This window comes from Hyperolius riggenbachi, chromosome 3, assembly GCF_040937935.1.
Source record: "Hyperolius riggenbachi isolate aHypRig1 chromosome 3, aHypRig1.pri, whole genome shotgun sequence".
NCBI classification, from domain to species: Eukaryota; Metazoa; Chordata; class Amphibia; order Anura; family Hyperoliidae; genus Hyperolius; species Hyperolius riggenbachi.
Genome location: NC_090648.1, coordinates 508,994,293 through 509,018,317, shown reverse-complemented (window position 1 = coordinate 509,018,317; position 24,025 = coordinate 508,994,293). Strand labels below are relative to the sequence as shown.

Here is a 24,025-nt window from a genome sequence, read left to right as displayed (position 1 = left end):
CAGACAGCACTAACTGCCATTCTCTATAACCACGCCCCCTAACATTGCGATAGGCTAAAAGGTTGGCTTTTGTTTTTTTGTTTTTTGTTTGTTTGCTTGTTTTTTTGTTTGTTTGTTTTTTATAGATATGTATACACAGAGGGAGGTGCTGCTTGCTTAAAAAGCCATTATTTCCCACAATGCGACAAGGTTCACAGACAGGACCATGGTCATGACATCACACTGTGGGAGGGGTTTCACCACAATATCAGCCATACAGCGCCCCCTGATGATCTATCTGAGAAACGGAACAGATTTCTGATGGGAAAGGGGGTGTCGGCTACTGATTGGGATGAAGTTCAATCTTTTGTTACAGTTCCTCTTTAAAGCAGAACTCTACTGAGGATAACATAAAAATCTTTTGTTACAATATTACTTTATAAATTAAGTGTTTAGTAAATGTTTATTGACTGACTTTCACCTTATTACAGAGGCAGCCAATGGGAGCGAGTCGCGGGATAAAGTGAAGAGCAGCGAGCGCAACCAGGCCAACCTGTTCCCAGGTAAACGGGCTTACTTCCTGTAGACAGGCTCCGCCTCTTCCTGCAAGCACACGGGCTGTGCTGTAATGCAGGAATGCTGTTATGTGTAATATGGCATCTGTTGTTCTTCTTGTGTTGGTGTTACAGCTACTCTCATCCTGCTGCGGCCCAAACAAGGGAAATGACAGAGCTGTGGGAAGTGTTTAAATGGTTAATTCTGGTCGTTTTTATAGTATTTTTTATAGTTTCCATGTTTGAAGTGAATCCTATAATAAGCATTTTTTGAGCCTGTTCCTCCCTCTCATTCTTGAATTAAAATGGGATGAAACTTCATATTAACTGGAAAATAAAATCCTCTAATAAGAAATTACTTATTTATCTTACCTATTTTGTTGTTTCTGGTGTTTACTGATTTAGTAGAAATGTGATGTGAAAAAAAGAATAATTCTGCTGGTCTCCATCTTTACTGTTTCTCTGTGATGTCAAAAGTGACATCACTTCTGCCCTATTTTTTTTAATCCTTTTAAGCCTGCGCAGTGTTACATTTTCCCTCACTACTGCCACATGCTTATTGCCACTCTACAGTGAACATCACCTAGACAGCAGGCTTACATCACTGTATAAAAGAGATGTGAAATCTTGCGCTACTGCAGACACATGGTCAATGTGGACCACAAACTGATCACACAGTGGCAGCTCCTTGCACGCTCGGCTGTGAGCGGACTACTGGAAGAGAAAGCAACAGATACAGGAGGAGCGCTCCGTAGTGTGATACCGTTTAATTAAATAGAAAATGCGCTGTAAAAAATGCACTTACTAGATGTATGTAAATACCAGGCATTAAGTTTGGCATATAACCCAGAAAAGAAATGTAACATATTATTATGGTAGGACATTAGACTATGACTATGGTAGGATTAGATTGTGAGCTCCTCTGAGGACAGTCAGTGACATGACTATGTACTCTGTAATATGCTGCAGAAGATGTCAGTGCTATATAAATACATAATAATAATATGGTAGGACATTAGACTATGACTATGGTAGGATTAGATTGTGAGCTCCTCTGAGGACAGTCAGTGACATGACTATGTACTCTGTAATGTGCTGCAGAAGATGTCGGTGCTATATAAATACATAATAATAACATGGTAGGACATTAGACCATGAGCTCCTCTCAGGACAGTCTGTGACATGACTGTGTACTCTGTAATGTGCTGCAGCAGATGTCAGTGCTATATAAATACATAATAATAATATAGGAGGACATTACACTATGACTATGGTAGGATTAGATTGTGAGCTCCTCTGAAGACAGTCAGTGACATCACCATGTACCCTGTAATGTGCTGCAGGAGATGTCAGTGCTATATAAATACATAATAATAATAATAATATGGGAGGACATTAGACTATGACTATGGTAGGATTAGATTGTGAGCTCCTGAGGACAGTCTGTGACATGACTGTGTACTCTGTAATGTGCTGCAGAAGATGTCAGTGCTATATAAATACATAATAATAATATGGTAGGACATTAGACTATGACTATGATAGGATTAGATTGTGAGCCCCTCTGAGGACAGTCAGTGACATGACTATGTACTCTGTAAAGTGCTGCAGAAAATGTCAGTGCTATATAAATACATAATAATAATATGGTAGGAGGTTAGACTATGACTATGGTAGGATTAGATTGTGAGCCCCTCTGAGGACAGTCAGTGACATGACTATGTACTCTGTAATGTGCTGCAGGAGATGTCAGTGCTATATAAATACGTAATAATAATATGGTAGGATTAGATTGTGAGCTTCTGAGGACAGTCTGTGACATGACTGTGTACTCTGTAATGTGCTGCAGAAGATGTCAGTGCTATATAAATACATAATAATTATATGGCAGGACATTAGGCTATGAGTATGGTAGAATTAGATTGTGAGTTCCTCAGCAGAGGTCAGTGCAATATAAATACATAATAATAATAATAATAATAATAATAATATGGTAGAACGTTAGGCTATGACTATGGTAGGATTAGAGTGTGAGCTCCTCTGAGGACAGTCAGTGACATGACTATGTACCCTGTAATGTGCTGCAGAAGATGTCAGTGCTATATAAATACATAATAATAATATGGGAGGACATTAGACTATGACTATGGTAGGATTAGAGTGTGAGCTCCTCTGAGGACAGTCAGTGACATGACTCTGTACTCTGTACAGTGCTGCAGAAGATGTCAGTGCTATATAAATACATAATAATAATATGGTAGGACATTATACTGTGGCTATAGTAGGATTAGATTGTGAGCTCCTCTGAGGACAGTCAGTGACATGACTATGTACTCTGTAATGTGCTGCAGCAGATGTCAGTGCTATATAAATGCATAATAATAATATGGTAGGACATTAGGCTATGACTATGGTAGGATTAGAGTGTGAGCTCCTCTGAGGACAGTCAGTGACATGACTATGTACTCTGTAATGTGCTGCAGGAGATGTCAGTGCTATATAAATGCATAATAATAATATGGTAGGACATTAGGCTATGACTATGGTAGGATTAGATTATGAGCTCCTCTGAGGACAGTCAGTGACATGGCTATGTACCCTGTAATGTGCTGCAGAAGATGTCGGCGCTATATGAATACATAATAATAATACTTTTCCATGGTTGATGGTGTCTGTTGGTAACCGCTTGGCTTGTGAAGGCTGGCTGGCTCTCTCCTGCAGAGGCCAGCGTCATTCTGACACCAGGTGGAGTTGGTCGGTTAGGACATTAGACTATGACTATGGTAGGAGTAGAGTGTGAGCTCCTCTGAGGACAGTCAGTGACAGGACTATGTACTCTGTAATGTGCTGCAGAAGATGTCACTGCTATATAAATACATAATAATAATATAACTGTACCTACTGCTGTTATTGTAACGCTTCCTGTGGGAATTGGTGTCTTCCAGGGGAGGTTTATGTCTCGCGGCATTCCAACCTCTCGGAATGCCATGTGGTTTTCCACCTTTGTGTGGACGATAACGTGAAGAGCGGGAACATTACAGCTCGGGATCCGGCCATTATGGGTCTGAGGAACATCCTGAAGGTGTGCTGCACCCACGACATCACCACCATCAACATCCCTCTGCTGCTGGTCCACGAGATGTCCGAGGTGAGGCGCTGGGGGGCTGTCGGTGGCCGTAACACCGCATACATATCAGTTGGGCGCCGGGAGACTTGGGTGCAGGATATAGCCGATATACGGCTTACCCTGCTCCTGCACAAGTTCCCGGTGGCGTTAATTACTATTCCCTCTCCAGGTCCATGTGGATGGTGGGGAATGATGTAATTCGGCTTCCGGCTATTGCTGGCGGATGAATTACACTGTTTTAGGAGCAACTTCAGCTCCGTCGCCGAAGTTACTGACTGTGCGCCGCTATAGATGTAATTCCTATTACGGCCTATGGTGGCGCCGGCCAAATCTCCTGCGCTGTAATCACAGCGCTCGGTAACACCCATGTCTCTACACCAAGGCTATACACGGGTGGAGGCACCCTGAGTTACATATATAAGTGTAACCTGCTTAGAAGAACAAACCTTAAAGAGAATCTGTACTGTAAAATTCTTACAATAAAAAGCATACCATTCTATTCATTATGTTCTCCTGGGCCCCTCTGTGCTGTTTCTGCCACTCTCTGCTGCAATCCTGACTTGTAATTAACAGTTTTAGGCAGTGTTCACAAACAAGACATGGCTGCTAACCAGCATGTGATAGGCTGAGAGCAGCTCACTCTGTGACTCACACAGAGCCTGCAGGGGGCGTGGAGAGGGTGTGTAAAGCTTCTATCCTATCACAAGCAGCACAGCACATTCCTGCCTGAGTGCCTGAGCCCGACAAAGCTGACAAAAGAAAGAAGATTAGATTATATAACAGAGATAACACAGCCACTGTGTAACTAGGAAAGGCTGCAGTAATCTAGACCACATTAGAACAGGTATAGGAACTTATAGGATAGAAGAAATAAGGCTGAAAATTTTGTTACAGAGTCTCTTTAAGGGCCCATTCACACTGGAAGAGTTTTTCTGAGCCTTTTGCAATTGATTAGCGTTTTTTTTAAATTGCTCACATTCATTTTCATTAAAATCGTGGAAAAATCGACGTGATTTTCGCATACGCGATCGCAAAATCGATGCGATTTTTACCGCTTTTTTAATGACCGTGAATGGGAGCGATTTTAATAAACACTAATCAATCGCAAAATGCTCAGAAAAACGCATCGAGTGTGAATGGGCCCTTAGTAATGGAAAATGGTTATTCATACACGTTAGACAACGCGTTTCATGGGTCTCAGTCCGCTTCCTCAGGTATGTAACAAGTGCCAGAAGAAGAATCGCACACCACTGTATAATAACACAGTTATCATTCTGTGTTATAACCTTGACAAAGGGGACCCCTCTGGGCCCCGAAACGAGTCGTTGGCTTATGGAATTGTAACACTTATTGAATAAAAGCAGACTTGGTCTATAAGTGAGTGTGCGGACCTTCTGGATTTGTTATCAGCTATGTAACAGGTGGCTGCAGAAACTCGGTCAAACTTCCAAGGCGCCTAAATGTCTCTCCTCCGATTGGCGAAAATGACTGGGGGAGGCTCAGACGCTGCGATAAACACTCTGGCCTTCCTCTGGGACCTAAGGACATTTTAAAAAGGAACTCCAGTGAAAATAATGTAATAAAAAAGTGCCTTATTTTTACAATAATTATGTATAAATGATTTAGTCAGTGTTTGCCCATTGTGAAATCTTTTAAATCCCTGATTTACATTCTGACATTTATTACATGGTGACATTTTTACTGCTGGCAGGTGATGTAGCTGCTGCATGCCTTTTTGGCAGTTGGAAACAGCTGTGAACCTTGTTACATTGGCTATCATTCATAAAGCATTTCCGCATGCAGAAATGCTTAAAACAGCTGACTTTACCGCCCACGTAGCAAATTCTGCATTCATAAAGGCTCCTTTCGCATGAAAAGCTGACCTTACCGAGCAGAGCGATGAATCACCGCCTTGTGCGGTGATTATTGTAAAAAATATAACAAAATGTTAATTCATTAAGATCACCGCAAGCGGTGTGAGGTCAGGAAGTACCGCTCCCTTGCATGTGGCGATACCAATGTAAAGTGAATGGAGACACACAGACTTCCCAGGCAGCTGCAGCAGAGCGGAACACGGAGAAATGTATCAACTCGGCAGCTTCCTGTGTTTCCGCAAGCCTACTGCCAGCTTAGTTCGGGGAATCTCTGCACGGCTACCGCACCTGGATACTTTATTATGAATGAGCAGCCAGAAGTCTAAAATACTGGCAGCTGTGGTTTCCTGCAAAGATTCTCTTTACCGACCACCTTTTTATGAATGATAGCCATTGTGGGGAATAGCTGTTTGCAGACAGGAAACTGCCAAGAGTACCATGGTACTCAGTTTGTTGTGGGAGGGGTTTCAGCACAATATCAGTCATACAGCGCCCTCTGATGGTCTATTTGTGAAAAGGAATAGATTTCTCATGTAAAAGGGGGTATCAGATACTGATTGGAATAAAATCGCTCACTCGCATGCAAATGTTGAAACAAATGCATTCACAGATTAACGCATCCAGGCACCACTGTTATCCCTACAGCTAAGGTAAAAGCCGGGGTTTTAGTTCACAGAAGAATGCATTCTTATGCTTAGTCACCTATACTGCGCAGAAGTACCCAGGTAAACATAGGTGTCCTAACTCTGGCCCTGTAACATGCATAGTGCAGACGTGCAAACATTCGTTGCATCAAACCTATCAATGGATTAGGAGCACACATCCTGAAGTCCTCTCCTGGGACAGATAGTGCATCTTACCAATCGCACAAGGGAGCTAACGTTATGTCCATGCGCACCATGCACATACACCAGCATAAGCTGTGTGCATGCTGACAAACGCATACAGGGGAAGGAGGGAGTGCACTGAATTAAACCCTGGCCACAGGGGTCAGTAACCAGAAAAAAATACATATATCCAGGCACATCGCCTCTAGTTAGGACATTAAATAAGTTATTAAGGAAAATGGAGGTGCTGAAGGGGGTAGGGCCAGAAAACAGCAAAAATCTATTAACCCTTCGCGCACTCGCATGCAAATGTTCAAACAAATGCATTCACAGATTAACGCATCCAGGCACCACTGTTATCCCTACAGCTAAGTTAAAAGCTGGGGTTTTAGTTCACAGAAGAATGCATTCTTATGCTTAGTCACCTATACTGTGCAGAAGTACCCAGGTAATCATAGGTGTCCTAACTCTGACCCAGTATCATGCATAGTGCAGACATGCAAACACATTCATTGCATCAAACCTATCTAGGGATTAGGAGCACACATCCTGACGTCCTCTCCTGGGACAGATCTTACCAATCGCACAAAGGAGCTAACGTTATGTGTCCATGCGCACCATGCACATACCCCAGCATAAGCTGTGTGCATGCTGACAAACACATACAGGGGAAGGAGGGAGTACTCTAGATTAAAACCCTGGCCACAAGGGTCCGTAACAAGAAAAAAAACGCATATCCAGAGACATCGCCTCTAGTTAGCGCATCATACCTTTCCTTAACCATTTAGAGGCTACGTCCAGAAGGCCATGTGCGCTCCCGCGGTCGATCGCGCGCGGGCACAGGCGCTCCCAACCGCGGATCGTTAGCCCAGGAATCAATGAATCGGGACATGGCGCCCGATCATGGATTCCTTTCCTCAGCAGAAGAAAACGACCGCTTCTCTTGGAAGCCTCGCTCTTTCTGCCTCTTGCGTCCCCCTACGTCCCTCTAAGCGTACATGTTACGCTTAGTGACGTCATATAAAACTCTTATATAAAGCCATCTTGTGGCCAAAAAGTAAAACTACATCTACGTGTAAAAAAAAAAAAAAAATTAAAATAAACACATATTTACATAAAAAGCTACTATTTACATCCCACCCTCCCAAAAATACTCAAATTGTTTAATAAATAATAAATAAATGTTTAATTAAAAAAAAATTACAATTAAAAAAAAAACACGTACATGTTTACCTAAGGGTCTAAACTTTTTAAATATCCATGTAAAGATGAAATATTTCTATTTTTTATTTATTATTTATTTTTTATTTATAAGCTTGTAGATAGTGATGGATGCAAAACGGAAAAAATGCACTTTAATTTCCAAATAAAATATTGTCGCCATACATTGTGATAGGGACATAATTTAAACGGTGTAATAACTGGGACATATGGGCAAATACAATACGTGGGTTTTAATTATGGAGGCATGTATTATTTTAAAACTATAATGGCTGGGAAATAATGAATTTTTTTTATTTTTTTCTTATTCTTCCTGTTAAAATGCATTTACGGTAAGGTAGCTCTTAGCAAAATGTACCACCCAAAGAAAGCCTAATTGGTGGTGGAAAAAACAAGATGTAGATCAGTTCATTGTGATAAGTAGTAATTTGCAAGAACAAAGATGTCATTTTGTATCAATATTATATTTTTTGAATAAATGCTATCATTTCATTAGAGTGGTGCTGTGTTTATGGGCTTTCTGTTCTTGCAAATTTCTACATGTTTTTTGAGCCCTTGCACACTCTTATCATCATTATTATAGTGTAGTGTTGCGGACACTCCTTTGCTCTTATTGTGATAAGTAGTGATAAAGTTATAGGCTAATGAATGGGAGGTGAACATTGCTCGGATGCATAAAGTGAAAACGACTGAAGGCTGAAGTAGTTAATAACGTATTAAAATGTCCTAACTAGAGGTGAATAACTAGGCATTTTAGTATAGGTCACTGCAGGGCCTCTTTAATTGCTGCTTGCTATAGGTCTCTTTGCGGCGGAGCTCAATGACTACCATAAGCTGTAATAAAGCAACATATGGAATTGTCATGTTTCACTCATTGCTCTTTCTGTGACCACATCTGAAATCCATTCTCCCTCGCGAGCCAAAAAAAGGGGAACGAAAAAGTGTGAAACCAGAGCGTGGAATCAGGCCCGTGTGTAGGAGGTGAGCGGCGCACGTAGCCCGGAGAGGAACGAGGAGGAACTCCGCGACCTGAGCGAGGATGTCCCAACGCTTTCTCGCCGGGTTAATAGCAGGGTTCCTAATCCCTCGAAGTACCGTTTTACGACCAGCCGCCCTGATTTGGAACATCCACAGCGACCACAAACACGCAGGAACTGGTCTTACAGGTATCAGGCTCTTGGAGTGTCGCATGAACTTTGTGACGCTCAGAGACGGTATTTTTGAGGTCGCCTCGGTCACAGCATTGTTATTTTGTTTTGTGTTAACCGACGACCTGACCAGCGGAGATGTCTGTGGCATTCTGGCGACAGTAATAGAACTCTGGAGAAAAGGAGAGTGCAGGCGTTGTCCAGACCGGCCAATCGAGGGCCACAGAGTTTCTCCAGTTTTGGGATTAGAGAAAAAACAAAATAACCCTTCCTGACTATCTGACTTTTAACCCCATCCTCAACCCAAATAATAATATTCCCATTTAGGTTCCGCCCACATTGTTATGGGTGCCAGGAAAGTAGCTTTGAATCCTTCAAGTCGGGCCCCAGCATTCTCCTCCAGTACAGTGATGCAAGTGCACCTGTCCCCTGCCTTGCATTGCTGGAGAGCGTGGGGGGTATTGCTGGGCAGTGACATCATCATAGGCGTGCATCTGTGGAACCCCGAGAGCGAATCGGAAGGATGGAGGGGGCCGCAGCAGAGTAGGTGGGGAGGGGGGGCGGGGCATACCTCAGTGAGGCCTTAAAAGTGGATTTACCATAGACACATTTTAAAGCGACACACACCGTGTACACCTTATAAAGCGACATAAAACAGAGACATCTTACAAAGTGGCATACACTATGGGCACCTTATAAAGTGGCAATCAGTCTGATCATCACTATAGAAATATGATTAAAGTGAACCAGAGACGAAGCACCCTTGTGTATTTTACCATATATATCAGTAAGAACATCAGAGAAAACACCTACCATGCTCCCTGTTTCATCCTCACTGCTAAAAGTGTCTGTTATCAGCTGTGATAAGAATCCCAGACTAAGCATTCAATCTGGCTTTCCTGGGAATGATTATAGCTGAGTCATTATAGCAGAGCCACAAGGGGGCAGGCTTGGGCTTGAAAAGACACCAGAGAAGACAGACTCAGCTATAATCTTTCCGTACCAAAGCCAGACTGAGTGCTCAGTCGGGGATTCTTATCAGAGGTGATAACAGTCAGATTAAACAGAGAACAATGAAACAAAGAGCAGATTAGGTGTTTACTGTCATGTTCCCACTGATTTATAAGGTAAAATACAAGAGGGTGCTTCATCTCTAGTTCTCTTTAAGTGTCCATAAATAACATGGGAATCTAGTGGAAATTGTAAAAAAATAAATAAAAAAAAAAAAATCGGCTCATCTCCATTCTGATAAATGATGAGAACAAAAAATGTGCTCATATATCTGGAGAAATGGCATTTTTCTGGTGAACAGCCATCTTACACCCGTATCAGTAGGCTTGCACCTGTATCAGTAGGCTGGCACCCGTATCAGTAGGCTGGCACCCGTATCAGTAGGCTGGCACCCGTATCAGTAGGCTTGCACCCGTATCAGTATGCTGGCACCCGTATCAGTATGCTGGCACCCGTATCAGTATGCTGGCACCCGTATCAGTATGCTGGCACCCGTATCAGTAGGCTGGCACCCGTATCAGTAGGCTGGCACCCATATTAGTAGGCTGGCACCCGTATCAGTAGGCTGGCACCCGTATCAGTAGGCTGGCACCCGTATAAGTAGGCTGGCTCCCGTCTCAGTAGGCTCTGGCCCGTATCAGTAGGCTGGCACCCGTATCAGTAGGCTTGCACCCGTATCAGTATGCTGGCACCCGTATCATTATGCTGGCACCCGTATCAGTAGGCTTGCACCCGTATCAGTATGCTGGCACCCGTATCAGTATGCTGGCACCCGTATCAGTATGCTGGCACCCGTATCAGTAGGCTGGCACCCGTATCAGTAGGCTGGCACCCATATTAGTAGGCTGGCACCCGTATCAGTAGGCTGGCACCCGTATCAGTAGGCTGGCACCCGTATAAGTAGGCTGGCTCCCGTCTCAGTAGGCTCTGGCCCGTATCAGTAGGCTGGCACCTGTATCAGTAGGCTGGCACCCGTATCAGTAGGCTGGCACCCGTATCAGTAGGCTGGCACCCGTATCAGTATGCTGGCACCCGTATCAGTATGCTGGCACCCGTATCAGTAGGCTGGCACCCGTATCAGTAGGCTGGCACCCATATTAGTAGGCTGGCACCCGTATAAGTAGGCTGGCTCCCGTCTCAGTAGGCTGGCACCCGTATCAGTAGGCTGGCACCTGTATCAGTAGGATGGCACCTGTATCAGTAGGCTGGCACCCGTATCAGTAGGCTGGCACCCGTATCAGTAGGCTGGCACCTGTATCAGTAGGCTGGCACCCGTATCAGTAGGCTGGCACCCGTATCAGTATGCTGGCACCCGTATCAGTAGGCTGGCACCTGTATCAGTAGGCTGGCACCCGTATCAGTAGGCTGGCTCCCGTATCAGTAGGCTGGCACCCGTATCGGTAGGCTGGCACCCGTATCAGTAGGCTGGCACCTGTATCAGTAGGCTGGCACCTGTATCAGTGGGCTGGCACCTGTATCAGTAGGCTGGCACCCGTATCAGTAGGCTGGCACCCGTATCAATACGCTTGCGCCTGTATCAGTGGGCTGGCACCCATATCAGTAGACTGGCAACCCTGTCAGTAGGCTTGCACCCGTATCAGTAGGCTGGTGCCCGTATCAGTGGGCTGGCACCCGTATCAGTAGGCTGGCACCCGTATCAGTAGGCTTGCACCGGTATCAGTAGGCTGGCGCCCGTATCAGTAGGCTGGCGCCTGTATCAGTGGGCTGGCACCTGTATCAGTAGGCTGGCACCCGTATCAGTAGGCTTGCACCGGTATCAGTAGGCTGGCGCCCGTATCAGTAGGCTGGCGCCTGCATTAGTGGGCTTGCACCCATACCAGTCGGCTGGCATGTTTTGGTAGGCTGGCACCCGTATCAGTAGGCTGGCACCCGTATCAGTAGACTGGCACCCGTATCAGTAGGCTGGCGCCTGTATCAGTAGGCTGGCACCTGTATCAGTAGGCTGGCGCCTGTATCAGTGGGCTTGCACCCATACCAGTCGGCTGGCATGTTTTGGTAGGCTGGCACCCGTATCAGTAGGCTGGTGCCCGTATCAGTAGACTGGCACCCGTATCAGTAGGCTGGCGCCTGTATCAGTAGGCTGGCGCCTGTATCAGTAGGCTGGCGCCCGTATCAGTAGGCTAGCGCCCCTATCTAGCCCCTGGGTCTCCAGTGAGCTGCCAATAAACGTATCTGTAATCAGCCTTATTAAGTAATGACTTGCCGAGCGGCGCATGAACCGAGTCACCTCCGCACATGACGATCCTGTGACTTGCGTGCAGCACAGCGCCAGAAAAGTCTTCATATTCGGATGTCAGTTGTTATCATTATCCAAAACACAGAAACCACTGTGGGGACGCCCCCGCCGGTGCTGACAGCATGAAATGCAGGCCTGCGCTGCGTGTAGGCAGATAAATTATGACAAGAACGCCGCTCTCTGAGAAAAAAGATCACTTCTGGAAGTTCTGTTCCCAGGGTTGTCCTATAATATCCCGCTGGAAATATCAGCTTCAAGCGGAACTGCAGAGTCACAGCTTGAGCTGCGATCCCTTAACATTAACCCCAGTGTAACATCATTGTTTGCTGGGTGAAAAATATTGTTAAAATGAATCTGGTGACAGCACAGCCTGAACTCTTGCACAGAACAGAAGGAAAAGAGAGAAATTTACCCTGTGTGTATTTAGAGAGTTTAGCCTGTCTAATTCCCCCTCATCTGTGACTCATCACAAATTTAATTTGATCTCTTGGCTATTTCAGCTGGCTACCTTGGCAGAGCAGCTAATTTGTAAACACAGGATGTTAACCCTATGTCTGCTTCCATGAAAGCAGGAAAAAGACACACTGCAGATTTATTGCAGGCTTTGTATCAGCTGTAACAAAGAAATGTTTTTCTTTAAAGGTTATTACGCTGTTTGTTAATTTTTGGAGTAGAGAGGAAGTTCTGAGTTCAGGTCCGCTTTAAGGTGGCGATATATTTCTTAATCTGCCACCAGATCGACCATTATCAGATAGATCCCTCTCGGATTAAATCTGATCAGTGAGGATTGCGAATGACCCCCTCACACCCAGGTTCCGGGGCATCCCCCACCAGGACTTCTAGGCATAGGAACACTTTTTTCCCCCTCTGCTGTAAGACTCTTGAACTCTCGCCTTGTCAACCCCTCCTCCTTTCTTCCCCCAGGCTTGAGCCACTCCCACCCCTATTGCACCTTGCACTCCCACCGCGATTTTTGTTATGGTTATTTAGCTATCACACTATCCCTGTACATTTTGTTGTTGTTATCTGCTTGCTTGTTTGTTTTTTATGCTCTGCTGTTGCCAAAACTAATTCTGGGCACGACTGAGGGCTTGTTTCCATACAGCGCGCTTTCATGCGTGCTTCTGGAAATGCGATCGCAGGGACAGCAGACGGCGCATAGACTGCATTGTCTGCCGTTTCCGTGCATGCTCGGCGATTCGCCGCTGAATCGCTGCATTTCGGGATGCTTCAGCCCGCGATCCCATTCAGTATAATTATTATTATTATTATTTAGTATTTATATAGCGCCGACATATTACGCAGCGCTGTACAGTGTATATATATATATATATATATATATATATATATATATATCTTGTCACTAACTGTCCCTCAAAGGAGCTCACAATCTAATCCCTACCATTGCCATATGTCTATATTATGTAGTGTAAGTACTGTAGTCTAGGGCCAATTTTTAGGGGGAGCCAATTAACTTATCTGTATGTTTTTGGAATGTGTGAGGAAACCGGAGTGCCCGAAGGAAACCCAAGCAGACACGGAGAGAACATACAAACTCTTTGCAGATAGTGCCATGGCTGGGATTCGAACCAGGGACCCAGCGCTGCAAGGCGAGAGAGCTAACCACTACGCCACCGTGCTGCCCATTAATGAGATTGCAAGCCCCGCCCCCGCCGGGAGTGACGCTGCATGGAAACGGGTCCCCAGTCGTGCTTGGCGAATGACTAGATTCTGATTCTCATCAGAGGTGGATCTGTTTCCTGCCCACACATTGCAGATCGATTTCTGATGGTTTACAGGCTGACCTGTCATGCTGGTGCGACCCCTCACTCCCTCCTGTGTCCGCCATCTTTTTTTTATAATTGCCTGTGGCTTGTGACACTGCAGCGTGTAGTGATGTCACTTCCTGAAGAGAGGTCACACGGTTCATGCGCTGCAGCATGTGCGAACCATCCTTTTGACCGCTTTCAGGCGTAAATCGATCCGGGTGTCCTTGTTGCGGCATTGATCTCTGCCAGATTCTATCATTATGATCGAATCGGCCAGATATCGATGCTGAGAATCGAGTCATGTATGGGCACCCTTACACCTATCGATGTTTCCAGTCAGTATCCTGCACATTCGATCACTCTGATCAAATCTCATAGAAATGGTTTTTGCTGTCCAAAATCAATCAAATTGGTGGATTGCGCCGGGTGAAAGAGATCGTTTGATTGGCGGCGGGTCAGGTGCTCGGTGTTAGCGGTGCTCAATTATGGAATGACTGACATGTTGGCAGCAGAGCTTACACTCACCTACCCGCCAGAACGTGTTCTCTACACCGCCAGCTGTCATGTCCCGCGCCGTCCTCCTACGATCCTCCGTTCCCAGTCGCCGGAACCAGTCTATTATTCGTCTAAATAGACTAATAGTGCGCGCTCTTACTGCGCAGGTTCAGTACGAAGTTTTCTTGTACTGCGCCTGCACAGTAAGCCCCCGATGACGCGCGTGGCCGCAGTTGGATCAGATGCCGAATTAGACCATGAACGGTGGGTCGTAGGAGGGTGGTGCGGGACAGCTGCAGGGGGCCGATAGAAGCCCCAGGTAAGTGTCTGTTTTTGTTTGTTAGTTTTTTTTTTTAACCCTCACAGAACCTCTTTTAAGGGGTACTTAAAGTGAACCTCCAGACTAAAAATCTACTCAGCAGAACTGAAAGAAACACCAGGCCTTTTAACAGTTTCACAGCACCAGAACTTTGTTTTTCTTACCAAAGCATCATTTTTAGCTGCATTTTTAACTAAGCTCCACCCATCAAAGAAAAAAAGCCAGGGCTTTTTTCCCTGATGCTGTGCAGAGCATGATGGGATTTCCTATGTTGTTATTCACGTTGCCTAGCAACTGGGAGAGGTGCTCAGGACACACCACAGTTGGAACTGTGTCTCATGCACCCTGTCACCTCCTTTCAACCAAAAAGATGGCTTCCTTCAAGAAATCACAAACATTTGCCTGTTCTTTTAAAACAGGGTGGGTAAGAGATTATATTATCTATCTATTTTAATTAACATAACTAATGTAACTTAATGACAGTATGTTTGTTTAGGCTGGAGTTCCTCTTTAAAGAGAAACTCCGACCAAGAATTGAACTTTATCCCAATCAGTAGCTGATACCCTCTTTTACATGAGAAATCTATTCCTTTTCACAAACAGACCATCAGGGGGCGCTGTATGGCTGATAGTGTGGTGAAACCCCTCTCCCAAGAAACTCCGAGGACCGTGGTACTCCTGGCACTTTCCTGTCGGTGAACCTTGTTACATTGTGGGAAATAGCTGTTTACAGCTATTTCCAACTGCCAAGAAAGCAAGCAGCAGCTACTTCCAGTGAAATCACCTGCCAGCAGTAAAAATGTCACCATGTGATAAATGTCAGAATGTAAATCAGGGAGAGGAAAGATTTTACAATGGGCACACACTGACTAAATCATTTATACATAATTATGGTAAAAATGAAGCACTTTTTTATTACATTGTTTTCACTGGAGTTCCTCTTTAAAGATGTACTCACCTGGGGCTTCTACCAGGGCTACAGGACCCGGCGGGTGATATTTAATAGGAGCGTGCGCAAGCTACCAGCGTATGGTACGCACCACTGCTGCTTGTAGTGCGTGTGCTGACTGTTTAACTTGCGCTGCTCCATTTTAGCTGCTCTGCTTTAGCAGTGCAGCTTGATGAATCAAGCCCTATGTATGTATCCTGCAGTGTATGTATCGTAGTTTAGGGTCAATTTAAGGGGGACACCAATTACCTAACTTGTATGTTTTTGGGATGTGAGAGAATACCGGAGTGCTCGGAGGAAACCCACACAGACACGGGGAGAACATACAAACTCCATGCAGATAGTGCCCTGGCTGGGATTTGAACCAGGGACCCGGTGCTGCAAGGCAAGTGTGCTAAGCGCTACGCCCCCATATTGGTCAGTAAGTTAATTAAGAAAGAAAAAAATTCCCTGCAAGGTTTTTGCCGCATGATTGGGCGTTTTGCAAAGTGTTTTAACTTGTATTTTTTTTACTTCAATTTCTTATAGAAGTGAATGGAATTTGATAAGAAAAGATAAGACTCGAGCAGGAAATTGAGCGGAAGAACGCATTGTGTGTACCCAGCATTAAAAAGTCATTTTTAAGAGGAGGAGGATGGATACAATTGTGTATTTCATTTGTTTATTTTCACCTCTGGTGTCCTTTAATGAAGCCCATGAATCAATTTGCGGCCGATTTTGATTGATTTCAATCTATTTGATCTGACTGGATGGAACATCTAGGTCGATCGATGGCCCATAGAGTTGCATTGGATCTAATGGTCCAGTAATGCCTTCATGCTGGGAATACACCATGAGATTTTTTTTGGCAGATCTATAGTTCAATATATAATTTCTGACATGTCCGATCTGATTTTCGTTCAGCAAATTGAATGAAAATAATATGGTAGGACACTAGACTATGACTATGGTGGGATTAGAGTGTGAGCTCCTCTGAGGACAGTCAGTGACAGGACTATGTACTCTGTAAAGTGCTGCAGAAGATGTCAGTGCTATATAAATACATAATAATATAGTTGGACATTAGACAATGACTATGGTAGGATTAGATTGTGAGCTCCTCTGAGGACAGTCAGTGACATGACTATGTACTCTGTAATGTGCTGCAGGAGATGTCAGTGCTATATAAATACATAATAATAATATGGTAGGACATTACACTTTGGTAGGATTAGAGTGTGAGCTCCTCTGAGGACAGTCAGTGACATGACTATGTACCCTGTAATGTGCTGCAGAAGATGTCAGTGCTATATAAATACATAATAATAATATGGTAGGACATTATACTATGACTATGGTAGGATTAGATTGTGAGCTCCTCTGAGGACAGTCAGTGACATGACTATGTACCCTGTAATGTGCTGCAGAAGATGTCAGTGCTATATAAATACATAATAATAATATGGTAGGACATTAGACTAGGACTATGGTAGGATTAGATTGTGAGCTCCTCTGAGGACAGTCAGTGACATGACTATGTACCCTGTAATGTGCTGCAGAAGATGTCAGTGCTATATAAATACATAATAATAATATGGTAGGACATTAGACTAGGACTATGGTAGGATTGGATTGTGAGCTCCTCTGAGGACAGTCAGTGACATGACTATGTACTCTGTAATGTGCTGCAGGGGATGTCAGTGCTATATAAATACATAATAATAATATGGTAGGACATTAGACTATGGCTATGGTAGGATTAGATTGTGAGCTCCTCTGAGGACAGTCAGTGACATGACTATGTAATCTGTAAAGTGCTGCAGAAGATGTCGGCGCTATATGAATACATAATAATAATACTTTTCCATGGTTGATGGTGTCTGTTGGTAACCCCTTGGCTTGTGAAGGCTGGCTGGCTCTCTCCTGCAGGGGCCTGCGTCATTCTGACACCAGGTGGAGTTGGTCGGTTAGGAATCAGTAGCGCAGTCACACACACACTCCCTCACACACGTGCTGCAGAAACATTCGCAGCACCTCACAGTCATAATGCTCAGCACTTCCTGACTGCCTTTCTCCTGTCTGTCTAGGAAATGACCATACCGTGGTGTCTGAAGCGGGCCGAGCTGGTGTTTAAGTGTGTGAAAGGTAAGTGGGGCCCTGACCCCTCCTCATGTCCTCCCTCTCTTCACACGTCCCCCGGCTCCCATTGTTCCAGCCAAGCAGGCGGCGCGGACTTGCGCAGGAGGAAGAAGAGACTGTGCAGTTTTCACAACCTGTTTGGTAAAACTCACGTTCTCCCGTCGGCGGCGGATTCCTGGCAGCACCGGCGGCTCCTGGGCTTTCCTGAGCACGTCTCATGTGTTCTTTGTGTGTGTTTGTGTGGGGTGGGTCATATCAACGTGGCGGGTCAATCGAGGCTTCGAGCTTTAAGGAGCACGTATCGTGAAAAATTGTGACATGTTATATATGTTACGGCCAGAACCCGAAGTTTGGCCACTTCTAGTTCTGGCCGGCCACTTCGGGTTCTGGCCGGCCAATGCGCGAAGTGGCCGCTGCGCTGCGGCCAATGTGAGGAATGGAATGAATCCTGTAACATTCATGTATCTTCTGACCGCAGCGCAGCGGCCAAACGTATCGCAACTTAGTTATTTTAATAAAATTAAGCCGGCGGCAATGAAACAGATGAAGCCGCCGGCTTTTTCTCTGCCTCTCTCTCTCTCCTTCCTCTCCCCGCCTCTCTCTCCTTCTCTTATTATGGGCAGCACTACGTGTCCCCCCTTCAGAGTCGTTCGTCGCGCCAGGGAGAGCAGAGCGGGGAGGCTGCAGACATCGCTTCTGCCAGCACCCCGCTCTGCAGGAACGGCAGGCTTCCCTGGTGCGACGAACGACTCTGGAGGGGGACACGTAGTGCTGCCAATAATAAGAGAAGGAGAGAGAGGCGGGGGGGAGGAGAGAGAAAGAGGCAGAGAAAAAGCCGCCGGCTTAATTTCATTAAAATAACTAAGTTGCGATAGGTTTGGCCGCTGCGCTGGGGCCAGAATATACATGAATGATACAGGATTCATTCCATTCCTCACATTGGCCGCAGCGCAGCGGCCACTTCGCACATTGGCCGGCCAGAACCCGAAGTGGCCGGCCAGAACTAGAAGTGGCCAAACTTCGGGTTCTGGCCGTAACATATACACACTTATAAAATGTACATTTGCCTCAGAGTAAAATGCACTATCAATGACTTTATTCCTATGTTGCTGTCACTTACAGTAGTTAGTAAGAAGCCCAAAGATCTGGGTAATTTTGGACTATTCCATCTCCTCATATTCTTTACAAAACCACTCTATAGAAAAAGGATCTATACATACATAGACATATATGGTAGGGATTAGACTGCGAGCCCCTCTGAGGGACAGTTAGTGACAAGACAATTTATATAGCACCGACATTACACATCACTGTATAGAGTAGTACAGCGCTGCGTAATCTGTCAGCGCTATATAAATAAAGTGAACCTCCAGACTAAAAATCTACTCAGCAGCACTGAAAAGGCTTGTTGTTTCTTTAACAGGTTCACAGCATCAGAACTTTGTTTTTCTTACCTAAGCCTCATTTTTAGCTGCTTAGAAGATAAGTTTCGCCCCATCAAAGAAAACTGCCGGGCATTTTTCCCCTGATGCTGTGCAAAGCATGATGGGATTTCTGATTCTGGTTTCTTAGCGACTGGGAGGGATGCTCAGGATACAGGGCAGTTGGAACTGTCTCTCATGCACCCTGTCACCTCCTTTCAACCAAAAAGATGGCTGCCCTCATGAAATCACAAACATTTGCCTGTTCTTTTAAAACAGTGTGGGTAAGAGATTATACTACCTATCTATTTTAATTCACATAACTAATGTAACTTAATGACAGTATGTTTGTTTAGGCTGAAGTTCCTCTTTGAATAAAGGTTTTAGCCAGCTTCCCTGTTTGTTTGCACCGTTTTTAGCAGTTGGGCTGAACTGCAGTTCAACAAGTGCTTTTGTAAATAAAGAAATAACTGAGAATTCCCTATGAGGAGGTGGGCCAGTCCAAAACCTGTCAGATTCTCTCTCCCTATGTTAAAGATGGCCACACAGCATACATTTTTTTTTAAATCTGTTTTCAATTCAAGAATTGCAATCAATTTTTCTAACGGATTGTAACCTTTCAAAACCCAGACCAATGTACCACACACCTATGTTCAATTTTTCCCCAATTATGAAAAAATGATTGAAAACTCAGAAAAAACTGTTTAGGTCTGTACATCAAGAAATGGTCAAGCTACCCCACATCATAAGATGTTTATATAAAGTGATCAGAAAAATCCAACAGTCCTGATCTTAACAAATAAAAATGGGAAATTCGATCAGATTTGTAAAATGAATGAAGAAAAAAGCTTTCAATATTTCTGTACAACCGATCGTTTTTATCGAATTGCTGTAAAAATAAAAAATCATTTTATTGTGTGGTGTGTGTGGCCACCTTAACCTCCTTGGTGGTAATAACGAGCTCAGCTCGTCCATGTACGCCAAGGAGGATTGCTCAGCCCTTGGAGGGTCTTTTTACTTACGTTTTGTTTTTTTCAGAACAGGTAGCTAGCACTTTGCTAGGTACATGTTCTGTCCGATCGCCGCCGCTACCCGTCGATCCGCCGCGATGCGCCGCTAAAGGGTCTGCCCCCCCTGCGAAACGCCTAGCGCAGCCTGGCGAATCACCGCCAGGCTGCACAATGGGAAGGATTGGAGCTCCCCATGATGTCATGATGTCAATGACGTCATGTCCGATCATCACCATGGTGACGGGAGAAGCGATGATAGGAAGTCACGCTTCTCGCGGGATCGCAGACGCCTAAGTATGGCCGGCGGGGATTGGGAGGGTGGGTGCGGACGGCATGGCGTACTGCAATAAGCTAGCTACAGCAAGCGGAAAAAAAAATTATTTAACAAAAAGGGTGATGCGTACTTATGTACGCAATACCCAGAACGCCAGGGAGGTTAATGAGACCCTGTACCAAAAAAAAAGTGCCCCTGGGGCGTACTTACCTCTGGAGGGGGAAGCCTCCGGATCCTATTGAGGCTTCCCCTGTCCTCCTCCGTCCCACGGTGGTCTCACTGGGCCCCTCCAAAGCCACAGCCATTTGTCAGGCTGTGGCCCAGTCGCAGTAGTACCTTTAATATTTACTTTCCCGGCTCTCGATCAGGCGGAAATAGCTGATCCCAGTTGGATCTGCTGTACTGCGCAGGTGCAGGCGACTTACGCCTGCGCAGTAGAGCGGACCCGACTAAGATTGGCTATTTCCGCCTATCTCTGAGATGAGAGCCGCTACTGCGCCTGCGCTGGAGGTAAATATTGACATGGCTGCTGTTCGGAAGGGCACAGCGAGACCACCGTGGGACAGAGGAGGACGGGGGAAGCCTTGATGGGATCCAGAGGCTTCCCCCACCCGAGGTGAGTACCCCCCAGGGGCACTTATTTATGTTACAGGCTTTCTTTAAAGCGGAACTGAAGATAATCTAAAAATAAGGCCTCGTTCAGACTATGGGTGCTGCCGTGCACATATCAGCAGCGCACATAGTGTGCGACACGCAAGAACAGGGCATAACAGGAGGGACTGCTGTATGGGACCCGAGTGAATCTGGGGCCCGAGTGAATCTGGGGCCCAGCGAACCAGGCCACACATGAACTGACCATTCATTTGATTAGAGGTGTTGGGGGGGCTCTTGCAGGAGTTACCTAAGCCAGTTAGTGATTAACGTAAACCTGTGTAAACAAATGGGAGTAAAGGACTTTTACTTACCTGGGGCTCCTTCCAGCCCCCTGTAGTCCATCAGCTCCCTCAATACCCTTCCGGTTCAATACGTTGTGCTCCTGTGAAGTCCATACAATCCAGTTGGGTTGCGGGGTACTGCACATGCGTTGTTCCGGACACGGTGTTCCATCGTGGTCCTATAGCTGGGAGTGCTCTGCACAAGTGCAGTTACAGTCTTAATGAACTCAACATAAGCAGAATGCTCCCAGCCATGGGAGCGCATGAAAAGCAGCCACATGGACATTAGTGTGTTCAGGCCTTCAAAGATTGTGACTTGCCAGGTGAGGGGGGCCCAGTAGGTTTGCCCAGTATGGGGCCCAAACATTTCTGATGGCGACCCTGCGCAAGAACGCTAGACGGGCATAGACAGCCCTTCTACAGTCCCCATCATATGCGCTGCGCAGCGGTGTGATACGCTATTGCACTGCTGCAAGCTTCTTTGGGAATCTCAGCGCAGATCCCATTCACTGTTGATGAACTTGCAGCATACATCTCGGAAAGGCACTACCTAGTTGACATAATGAAAGGAAAATGACTTTTTAATGATCTATGGAAAGTACAATCCTTGCGTTTGTGTTGAGGTCGCTGTGAAGCCAACACATCTCAATGACGTTCTTAGCGGAGGTAGTGAAGAAGGCTGCTAATAGTTCCAACTTGCAAGCAGGGATGGGCATTCCAGTATTCAACTACTCGAATTTGAAATTTAAATGAGGCTTGATTGCCACAGGTGTGACCACGGGAGACGGGGGGTCCGTCGGCTTCTATGGGTCTCACTCCGCTCACACACGACCTATGGGACGCGTTCCGAGACTCACTACCGCGCTTCCTCCTTCCGGCTCCAATTTGGCCAATCGGAAGCCCTTCATGCTGATTTCGATTGTCCCAACTGACGGACTGTAGTTCTAAGTGTGAGAAATCAATGAGATGCAGGAGTTCCCTTATAGGATACCCGAAGTGACATGTGACATGAGATAGACATGGGTATGTACAGTGCCAAGCACACTAATAACTATGCTGTGTTCCTTTTTTTCTTTCTCTACCTGAAAGAGTTAAATATCAGGTAAGTAAGTGGCTGACTCAGTCCTGACTCGGACAGGAAGTGACTACAGTGTGACCCTCACTGATAAGAAATTCCCCTTTTTTTACCTCTTGCTCTCAGAAGTCATTTTCTGCTAGGAAAGTGTTTTATAGTTGAAATTTCTTATCAGTGAGGGTCATACTGTAGTCACTTCCTGTCTGTGTCAGGACTGAGTCAGCCACTTACATACCTGATATTTAACTCTTTCAGGCAGAGAAAGAAAAAAAGGAACACAGCATAGTTATTTGTATGCTAAGCACTGTACATACACATGTCTATCTCATCATGTCACACGTCACCTCGGGTGTCCTTTAATACCGGACCTGAACTCTTTCACAGGACAGAAGGAAAACATAGAGAAATGCACCCTGTAGTGGTTGGATAGTGTCCTGGTTAACCACTTAAGTACCAGCTGTCCCTACCCCCTTAAGGACCAGAGACCGCTGGTACCAGGAATGGCGGAACACCGACGAATCGACGCACATACCCGCGGTAATCGCCGTCACCACTCTGCCGTCTGACACCAGAGTTCCTGTGAGCCGGTCAGGAGCCCCTTTCATTGGTTCCTTACCTGTCTGTCAATGTAAAAATCTACGCCCTGCCATCCGGGTAACCACTAAAACAAGGCGTAAACTTAAATTGGCTTTGTCGTAAAGTAGTTAAGGACACCGCCTTTGACATGGGAGACCAGGGTTCAAATGGCTAATTTGTAAACACAGGAGGTTAACTCTATGTCTGCTTCCATGAAAGCAGGAAGTAGACACACTGCAGATAGATGTATTGCAGGATTTATATCGGCTACAAGAAAGCAATGTTTTTCTTTGAAGGTGGATATGCTGTTGCTTATCTTTTAGCGCAGAGAGGAAGTTCTGAGTTTAGGTCCGCTTTAACATAGATCTGCAGAAGATGGGTAAAACCTAACTAGTGTGCCACGTGTATGCGTTCCAAGGTTCACCCTTGCACGGTATCACCGAGGTCCATTGCTGCATAGATATAGGATACAATCAGGCCGTTGGGAGTCTAACCGGATTTTGTTTCTGCCTTTGCAGGTTTCATGATGGAAATGGTGTCTTGGGACGGAGGAGTTTCGAGGACTGTGCAGTTTCTTGTACCACAGGTACACTTGAATGAGCTGGAATTGTTATAACAGAATCACCCAACAACATAAAAGGCAGCCTAGAACGACAGGATAGTTTTTAGGAAACCTCAAAAAGCCAGACACTTAAAAACCTCCCTAGCGTTCAATTTTCCCAGGATTTCTGTGCAAAAAGTGATAAAAATAAAACTTTTTTTTCCCCCTGTAACTTGCCAAAATGTGTCAAGCAAGGGTCTAGTATACAGTGCAGGAGAGTATTGATGTGTATGCACGTTTATACTGTTCACAGCATGCTTTGTATGGACGGATAATCTGTCAATACCGCTAGGGAGGTTGCCAGAGGTGAAAATAAAAATTGTTCCTTTACTTACCTGGGCTTCTTCCAGCCCCCGCGGGCTTGTAGGTCCCTCGCCGGCCTCCCGCTTCATCTCTGTCAGCCGTTGGTCCCGCAGCCGAGTCGCACAGTGCTGAGATGTGTTGGCCCGGCGGCACGTCCTCGATTGTGCTCCCATGGCCGTGCG

The 24,025-nt window shown here is 45.5% G+C and overlaps 1 protein-coding gene across 2 annotated transcripts in view; it reads left to right on the top strand.

The window, feature by feature from the left end:
- FERRY3 (FERRY endosomal RAB5 effector complex subunit 3) overlaps positions 1 to 24,025 on the top strand; it is a 93,240-nt gene that overhangs the window by 49,571 nt on the left and 19,644 nt on the right. For both annotated transcript variants that reach the window (XM_068278361.1, XM_068278362.1), the window contains exons 10-13: positions 471 to 542; positions 3,479 to 3,681; positions 17,597 to 17,654; positions 23,458 to 23,525. In XM_068278361.1, coding sequence (XP_068134462.1) covers positions 471 to 542; positions 3,479 to 3,681; positions 17,597 to 17,654; positions 23,458 to 23,525 — 401 coding nt within the window. The remainder of the gene's footprint in view (positions 1 to 470; positions 543 to 3,478; positions 3,682 to 17,596; positions 17,655 to 23,457; positions 23,526 to 24,025) is intronic.